Raw genomic sequence first — 8,559 nt, 5'->3', positions numbered from 1 at the left:
GGCTTTCCTCCTGCAGTCGGCATCATTGCATGTATTTTGTGAGATTGAAGAGGACTTTGTAGGTCTGTGTTGGACATATGGGTTAATGCTGGACTTAAGTGCTTGGACAGCACTGGGATGCTTTCTTTTTTTTTTTTTTCCTTCTGGAATATTTTTATTTGTTTTATTTTTTACATTTTATTAGGGGCTCATACAACTGTTACTGGGATGCTTTCTTAATGTACACTTACCCTTTATATAAAACTCCCATTTTATATATATATATATGAATTTCTGTGAATTAAACTCCCATTATATATATATATGCATTTCTGTGAATTTGTTTCTCTCTTCTACCCATACTAACACAGCTGTCTACTGAGTTAGGGAAGAGGTCTTTTATAAGACCTCTTGAGTCTAGATGTGGAAAAGGAGGGGCGGAGGGAAACCCAATGTAAATACGTATGTAATAAAATTTGGTAGAGGTTAATCAATTATGCTAATTCTTCGTAAAGTGGTATGTAAACTAGAAATGCAGGCGTTGCAGAATAGCAGGAGTACTCACCCACATCAAACCCACTGCCATCGAGTCATTCTCACTCACGGTGACCCTAGAGGACAGAGCAGAACTGCCCCTGCGGGTTTAGGGGCGATGACTCTGTGGGAGTAGAAAGCCTAGTCTTTCTCTTGCAGATTGGCTGATGATTTCGAACTGCTAACCTTGCAGTTAGCAGCCCAACACATAACCACTTAGCCATCAGGGCTCTTCTAGCAGGAGAACAGTGGGTAGAAATTGATGAGGGACTGCATTATGTTAAAACAAAGAAAAAGGGGGGGGTGTCAGAGGGGGTGGGATGATGAGAGACTAAGTGACTATGAATCATGAAATTGTGACATTGAGGATAAATTATAGTCAACGGTTGGCTCATTTTTTCCCATGTTAATTTTAAATTGTGGTGGCGAATTAAAGTAGATATGAAAGAAGGTAGCAAAATCAGGATTGGAGACACAGAATGTATATGTCCCTATATAAATACAAAAAAAGGCATATGAAAGAAGGTAGCGAAATCAGGATTGGAGGTGTAGACGATTACCACTGTTTTAAAGAAACAGCCACTCTTGTGGTTCTATTGCATTTTAAGTTTAAACATTCCATACTCCAATTTCCATCAAAGGAGTCTCTACTAGCCGTTTTCTGATGGTTCTATTCAGCAATCTCCCTCTTCACCTCTAAACATGTACAGAAGTTTCTCCTTGGACTTCATCTTTATCTTGATGTTCAGCTTTCTGGAGAAGCCTAGGGCCCAGCAAACCAATGAGTAGACTTCCGATTGGGGCTGTAATGAGGATGGCTAAAAACGCCACTGTCAACACATCCATTCCATATTCTTCTAGTTGTTTCTCTCCATGTGATCTTGCTGTGTCCAAAGCCACAGATCCTATCGCAGCCTAGAAAAATTTGAGGGAAGATGGGAAATACAGTACGAGAAGTATACATTAAAAAAGTGAATTAATCATTTGTACCACCACCCCCCAAACTAAACCCCGATCATTGTACTTTTCCTGGTTCTTTTGTTTAACAAATAAGGTTCTATTTCTTTTTCTTTCAAAATGTACTGCAGTTGGTTTTGATTATCTGAAAACTCCTTGCCCTTGCATGATGTACTGATGATTCATATATACCTATTTGGGTAGGGTAGGCTATGGAAATATCACGCAAATGAATTTCACAACACTAGGCAGATACAGACTCACCATCAGTGACAAGATAACAGGAAGTTCTGCATACCAAATTTCTCCTGACTAAAGGTGAATGCTACTGGTTGCTTGGTCTTTTTATTTTTAGAGACTCAAAGAAAAAATTAGAGGGAAAAATATAATGATACTTATTAGAAGATGGGGATATTTTACATTTGGACTGATCTAATTTGAGAACAAAGGGTCATGATGGTGTAATGGTTATGCATTGGGCTGTTGTCCATGAAGTTGGCAGTTCAAAACCACCAAACTCTCCACGGGAGCTTTCTGCTCCTGTGAGAGTTACTGTCTCAAAAACACACAGGTACAAGTCTACCCTGTCCTATAGGGTTACTATAAATTGGCATTGACTCAATGACAGTAGGGGTTTTTTTTTGGGGGGGGGGAGTGGTGGGGAATCTAAGAATAATGAGTTCTTATGACATGTGTTCTTATGGCAAAGTGGTCCTACTAGATACTTACCCTTATGAAGAGGTCACTGAAGCTATACATGCTATAACAAAGATGGTACCACTGAAGACAAGGGTGCTGTAACAAAGATGCTGCTCAGGTATCAGAAAGAATGACATCTGGGAGCCCTGGTGATGTAGTGGTTATGTCTTCATAGTGGGGTCATAAATCAAGCAGCCATCTAAGTGAGGTGTCAAACAACTATCTAAGTGAGGTTTCAATTAGAAGTTTATTTAATCCAGGGATTGTGAATAATAGATCCAAGACCAGCCAAAGGAACTATATTAGATCTTCTGTTTCAACAAGGCCATGCATGACAGTAAAAACCCAAAATGCATTTGCAGGGTCCCTACATGGATTAAGCCTGTGGAGAATCTCCTCTGACCATTACCCAGGGATTTGAATAGCCTTGTTATCAGAATGAACTGGAAAGTAGATTAATGTTGATGTAGTTAGGTTGGAATTTAACACCTTATCATCCAATAAGGAGCCCTGGTGGTGTAATAGTTACTCGCTAGGCTGCTAACTTCAATGTCAGCACTTCAAATCCACCAGCTGCTCCAAGGGAGAAAGACGAGGCTTTCTGCTCCCATAAAAAAATTACACTCTCAGAAACCCACAGGGCGGTTCTACCCCCTGCCCTATCAGGTAATCATGAGTCAGAATGGACTCATGGCAGTGGGTTTGGTTTATCATTTCTTCTCCCTTTGGACCCATTTCAAATTTGTTCTAGCTTTTATTATTTTCTGCTTTCTTTTGTATTGAAGTTTTTCTGTGTTTCATTGTGTTACTGTTGTTGATTTTTGTTTGTTTTTGTATATTTTTCTTTATATGAAATCCAGGATAGTTAAATGTATAGAGACTGTTGGATGCAAGAGGGTTTTCCCCCAGCTTGTCTCCTCTAAATATATACCAAACGTAGGACGCTGCTTGCAACACATGGTAAATGACTGCATACGATTTCCCTGAGGGTGTTCAGCTATGCAGAGCAAGCCGACACGATTGTCTGTCCCGCCATAGTGGGGGCCCAGTCCCTGCTGATAAGAATAGTGGATTGTTTCTCTGAAGGAGAGCCCAGAGACAAGGTCAAGCCCACTCAAGGATGACCAAGGCTACGCAGCCATCTTGAATCTAAGATCCGCCCATCTTGTCACATGTGTACCCCTAGTCCCTCCTCTTCCTATTGCATGTACACCTATAGCTCATTTCCTTCCTGTTGTGTGTATGACGATTGGGCAGCCCCTTCCTGTTACGTATGTGGTTACATATAATCAGGGGGGCTTGCATACCCCCCTAAGTATCTACAAGCTTTGGTTAGAAATACATTCATTCTCTCTGCGCGGACCAGCTGCTGCGATCATGGCTGTCTCAGAAATGAGCATGCTGCCGTGAAACATGTCTGACTGGTTTCCTTTGCTTTCTTGCTTCTTCCTCCTATTCTTCTATGACTGTCCCATGATCTCTCTATGTTATAGCTGTACCCTGGCACCTACGGACCCTGCGTGGTGTCAGAGGCTGGTTTACTCTGACAAGAGATAGTAACGGGATTGGTAGTTTCTTAGGGTGATTTGCCATATAACTCAAAAAAAATGGTGAGCTGATAATAATGAGTATATGAAGAAAATGTTTTAAAATTGTGGTGATAATTTCACAACCCTTTTTATAAGCTTAAATCATTGAATTATGCTATGTGAGCTACATGTAATAAAACTGTAAAAAAATTAGGGCTAAGAATGTCAGAGCATATATTCCTTTAGATTTAGAGGCTGAGCTAATTATTAAATACAATGAAACATGAAAGTGGTCTATCCCTTAAGGAAGTTAAACTTTATCTTACAAGGTACTTGGTAACTTTTTTCTCAGAAGGTGGTGAACTGTGTATTTCAAATTCACCTAACATAAGTACTATGAAGATTCTCATTTACTTTTAGAGGCAAAATACAGTGTGCTTATTATCAGTTCATATGGGAAAAAATGAATCCACCAAACCGCTTATGTGCTTATCCCGCCAAGTGCGACAAAGCCCCTGAACAGATCAGGAAGTATTGAGTGCCTCAGACCCCATAGCACAATCTCTAAGTTGTTCTCCAACATCTAAATGTCCCTTTTCTATAAGAGAACTACTGAGTTTTAGCTGGTCATCTACCTGTCTGAATAACAGCACACCATACACACACACACACACACACACACACACCCGGGCACGGTCTCTGTTGCAATTAGGTGTAGCTATGTGTCTACATTTTGGCCTAAGTAAGAGGTGAACAGAAATGATAAGTGAGATTTGTAGACTGTGCCCTGGACAGGAATGGACATGTCTGTCCCTTATGTGTCCCTTGCACCCCACTTCCCACTGGATGTGGAATTGTGAGAGATGCAATTGTCACCTTGGACCCATCGAAGAAAGGCACATGTTGAGGACAGCAATCATGCTGCCCGCTCTGAAGCACCCATGCTGAGAGCCTGGTGTTATTGGGGGTGCTGTCTGGTAAGCGCTGGACTGCTAAGTGAAAGATCAGCGATTCAAATCTACCAGCTGCTCCTTGGGAGAATGAGGAAGTTGCCTGATCTTATTTTTAAAAAGTACAGCCTTGGAAACCCTATGTAGAGATGCTGAGAGTGGGAATCGACCTGGTGGCAGTACATTTGAGTTTTGTTATTGTCGTTTGCTCTGTACTCTACCACATTCAGCCTTTCATTGAGTCTTGGCAAGAACAGTACAGATGGTAACATATGCATATGATTTTAGTTCTCTTTTCATGTGTAAGTGTATGTGTACATTTTGGGATTTGTCATGGACTTAATTGTGTACCCCAGCCATATGTTGCAAATCCTGACCTCTATAGTGGTTATAATCCCACTCGTGAAAGAGTACTCTTTGTTATATTAATGATGTAGTATTGGTGTAAGGTGTGTCTTGAGTCATCTCATTAGATAGAAAGGCAAATGAAAAGAACAAGCACAGTTGAGGGAAGAGAGATGTCATGCCACATGCTCCCCAAGGATCAAACCCTGAAGCTGAAGCGAGGCTTTTCCCCAAGGCCAACAGAAAGCGAATACCTTTCCCTATAGTTAGCACCTGCCTTTGCATATCTATGGTACCGAGTAGTGAGAAAATAAATTTAGGCTTGTTAAAGTCACCTACTTACAGTATTTTTGTTACAGTATCAGCAGATAACTATGACAGCTGTATGTAAAATATATTTCTTATAATAGCTCAGAGCTACAAAAGAAAGCCACAGGCAAAAATGGAAATATATGGAAACATATGAAAACCTATGGAAAGATATAAGAAAGTCCCATTATTTTGTGCAGTCGCTAAAGTGGCTAAAGGAGAAAAGAACTTTACTTCACAGAACAAACACTATCCAATATTTTCCAGATAGTTTCCTTATTTTAAAATTTGCCTTCACGTGCCATTTCTCAAGTGTTAACATTTTATATGTTATAAACTGTTCAAACCAAAGTGACTCGAATCCTCCTTTTGATGGGGTTTCCGGAAGTTGGGTGAAAGCAACGCCCTGAGGGAAAACTCTTCCCTTGATGGTACAGCCTTAACCTCACAGCGCACACCATCGGTATGGCTCAGACATCTTTGGAAGTCAGATGGAAAAAGGAGAAACACCTCTGGTGAAATGCACAACATCTGGCATATAATTACAGAGATATGACGGGAGGGCCCAAAATGTCATGGGAGAATAGAATTGCAACGTTGTGGAAATTTCTCCAAACTTTTTGAAGCCTCATCATACATGTTCCCCAAACCTCCTAAATTAAGAACAACTAATTTTAAGTTCCATGAAAATAGAAATTTGTATTCTTAAGTAATGGCAAAAGAATATGGACAGTTAGATCTTATTTGTCTTAATTCGTCTTGAAATGCACAATACAGTGAAATCAGGATTATGTGACATGGGCTGCAAATCAGAGTTTATACAATTCTAATTTACTTATCACATACAGGTATTCTACCAAATGCATGAGCAACAATTTCAAGTAATTCTCTGTCAGTGCATTTATAATCATTTTTTTCATTATACAACACTAATTCTAAGTTGAGTGAATGTAATCAATAATCTGGAAAACAAATAAAACATTTTCTGAGTTATTTTAATGAAATCTTTACTATTTAAAAACTGGCCAAGTATCCTTGACCATTAGTCACATTGATATTGAAGTATTTTGAACCACTCAGATGGGCCACGCTATTTCTGTTGCATACCCTTCTTGGGATCCTGAAATGAAAAGAGCTGACAGCAGCTATCTCTCTGGGTTATTTAGACACATCTGATGGGTGAAAATTCAAACCCTTCTGTCTTGCCACTACTGCTTTTTAGTAGTTTTGGTGAAGAGAACTTGCTTAATATGCCTCTTCTGTCCATGGTCTTTATAACTCCTAACTAGTGAAAGGAGGGAGCATGTAGTGAGTTGTAGAGGACTCTAAGTTGGGGATTGGTCAGTTTTGCCATCCCAGTATGTAAGAGTGAGCCACCTAAGAAGCAGGAATAGCAATCCCATGACCATAAAAGAAAAGCCACTGGTGGAGACCGTGTGAGATTCCTGTCTGGAGCGGTGAAGGGAGCAGATGTTGCAGGAACCAAAACCATAAGACAGAGCAGAGGAGCAGCACCAAGACTCCAAGGTCGGCCCAGGAACAAGGCAGGAGCCAAGGGACCACATGGCTGAGATGCTGAGGACCAAAGAGAGACATGCCTCCCAGCCGAGAAGAGGCATTGTGGACAAAAGTATTGTGTTTTACCATTTGTAACCTGTTGGAATTTCCCAATAAACCCAGTAGTTGTGAGTCCTGTCTGTGAGTTCTGTTTGGCCATTGCAACAAATTGTCAAACCCAGCAGAGACGTGGAGTGCCGCAGGAGGATGGTTGGTGTCAGAAGAGGGTAAAGAAGAAGGGAAGGACTCTGCCTACGATGATCAACCTTGGGCTGATGTGGAGTTGGATTCTTGTACCACCTTGTGTAACCAGAGGAGGTCAGATGTGCCCCCAAACCCTGCCATTTCCTCAACAGCATAGGGATTTATTAGATTTTCAGTTGTACAGTACTTTGGTGATGTAAAATAAATAAATAAAGAAGTCATCCTATTTAAGGAATCAATATATGACAGATAAAACATTTTAAAAAGTAGGTTGATATAAACTATTTTCATAAATCAAATTTCAATTGCTTCTTATTCACCAGGTCTGAATTAATCCTCTCAGGCAATATTACAAGGGATCATGTGGAAAGGGCAGTTAATATGTTAAGCCATTACCTGGACTGTGGCCTTAGGAAGCCATGCAAAAGAAATAAATATCTTTTCCTTGATGTTAAAACCAGCAAAACACACCATCAGAAATGTAGTCATGATTCGTACCAACACTGCAATGCCTAGGGTGGCAACACAAAGGCCTGTAAAAAAAAAAAGCCAGTTTTTATAAATAATGAAAAATTGGGGGAGAAATTGTGTTTCACAGTTATTGCTTCTTCAAAATATAGTCACATGTCATTTAACCCAATACTTCTGTGAAAAGGGTCATTCTCTGAGATTTAAATGTATTACAGACAATCCTAGATCATGAACAAGTTCCCTTCCTAAATCTGTCTTTAAGTCAAAGTTATGTCTAAGTCAGAGAAGTCATATATGGTTTAGATCTAATGCAAGCTAGTCGAATGTTTCAGTATCTAGTACACAGTAGTCCTTTCTGTGCATAAAAATATCAAAGAAAAAATTTTAGACCCACTAAAATATCTTTAACATAGTAACAGTAATAATAATAATGGCTAGATACATGCTGCAGCATAGCAACCATTATTACATACAAACCACTTTATGTGCTTAAGATTTATATTTATATATGTAATATGATTTATGTAGGTTAGGTTCAAGGATGTATGTGGCATCAGACAGTTTTCAAACGCATGTTATATGGTACGTGACTATTGTCAACGGAAATAAAGAACACTAAAATATTTAAAATGCAAAACTAGTGTGATAGGTAGGTTTATTGTGCCAACCTGGCCAATGAACACATGTGGGATTAATTGAAGAGCGTTTCTTGTTTCTTATTCTCTGAGGGTTGGACCAGTGTACGGCTGCCTTAAGTTGTTTTTTTGCCTCAATTTTCAAGCTACACTACCTGTGGGACACCTAACCCATAGACTGTGTCATTGTTGTTTGAGGTTCCTTCAAGACCTGCTTTGCCACACTACTGGAGTATACATTGCACGAGCTGGAGACGGTCGGACCCTGTCATCTGGCTGTCTGTTGGTGACCTGCCTTGCTGTTTGCTGCCTGTGGCTGGATAGCCTGAATTGCTCTACAGAGGACTACCTGGCAGCCCTCAAGACTTGAAGGACTGCCAGTGTCTCACA

General features: G+C 40.1%; 1 protein-coding gene across 1 annotated transcript in view; it reads right to left on the bottom strand.

The window, feature by feature from the left end:
* Positions 1 to 1,170: 1,170 nt before the first annotated feature.
* SLC9B2 (solute carrier family 9 member B2) overlaps positions 1,171 to 8,559 on the bottom strand; it is a 42,298-nt gene continuing 34,909 nt past the window's right edge. Inside the window, exons 10-11 of the mRNA XM_045284279.1 lie at positions 7,460 to 7,596; positions 1,171 to 1,428 (exon numbers count right to left, since the gene is read on the bottom strand). Of these exons, the coding sequence (XP_045140214.1) occupies positions 1,210 to 1,428; positions 7,460 to 7,596 (356 nt within the window). The 3' untranslated portion in view covers positions 1,171 to 1,209. The remainder of the gene's footprint in view (positions 1,429 to 7,459; positions 7,597 to 8,559) is intronic.

The sequence above is a fragment of the Echinops telfairi genome, unplaced genomic scaffold, assembly GCF_000313985.2.
Source record: "Echinops telfairi isolate 266 unplaced genomic scaffold, ASM31398v2 ScPeMD7_7468;HRSCAF=8506_0, whole genome shotgun sequence".
Classification (NCBI taxonomy): Eukaryota; Metazoa; Chordata; class Mammalia; order Afrosoricida; family Tenrecidae; genus Echinops; species Echinops telfairi.
This window is presented reverse-complemented; position numbering and strand designations above follow the sequence as displayed.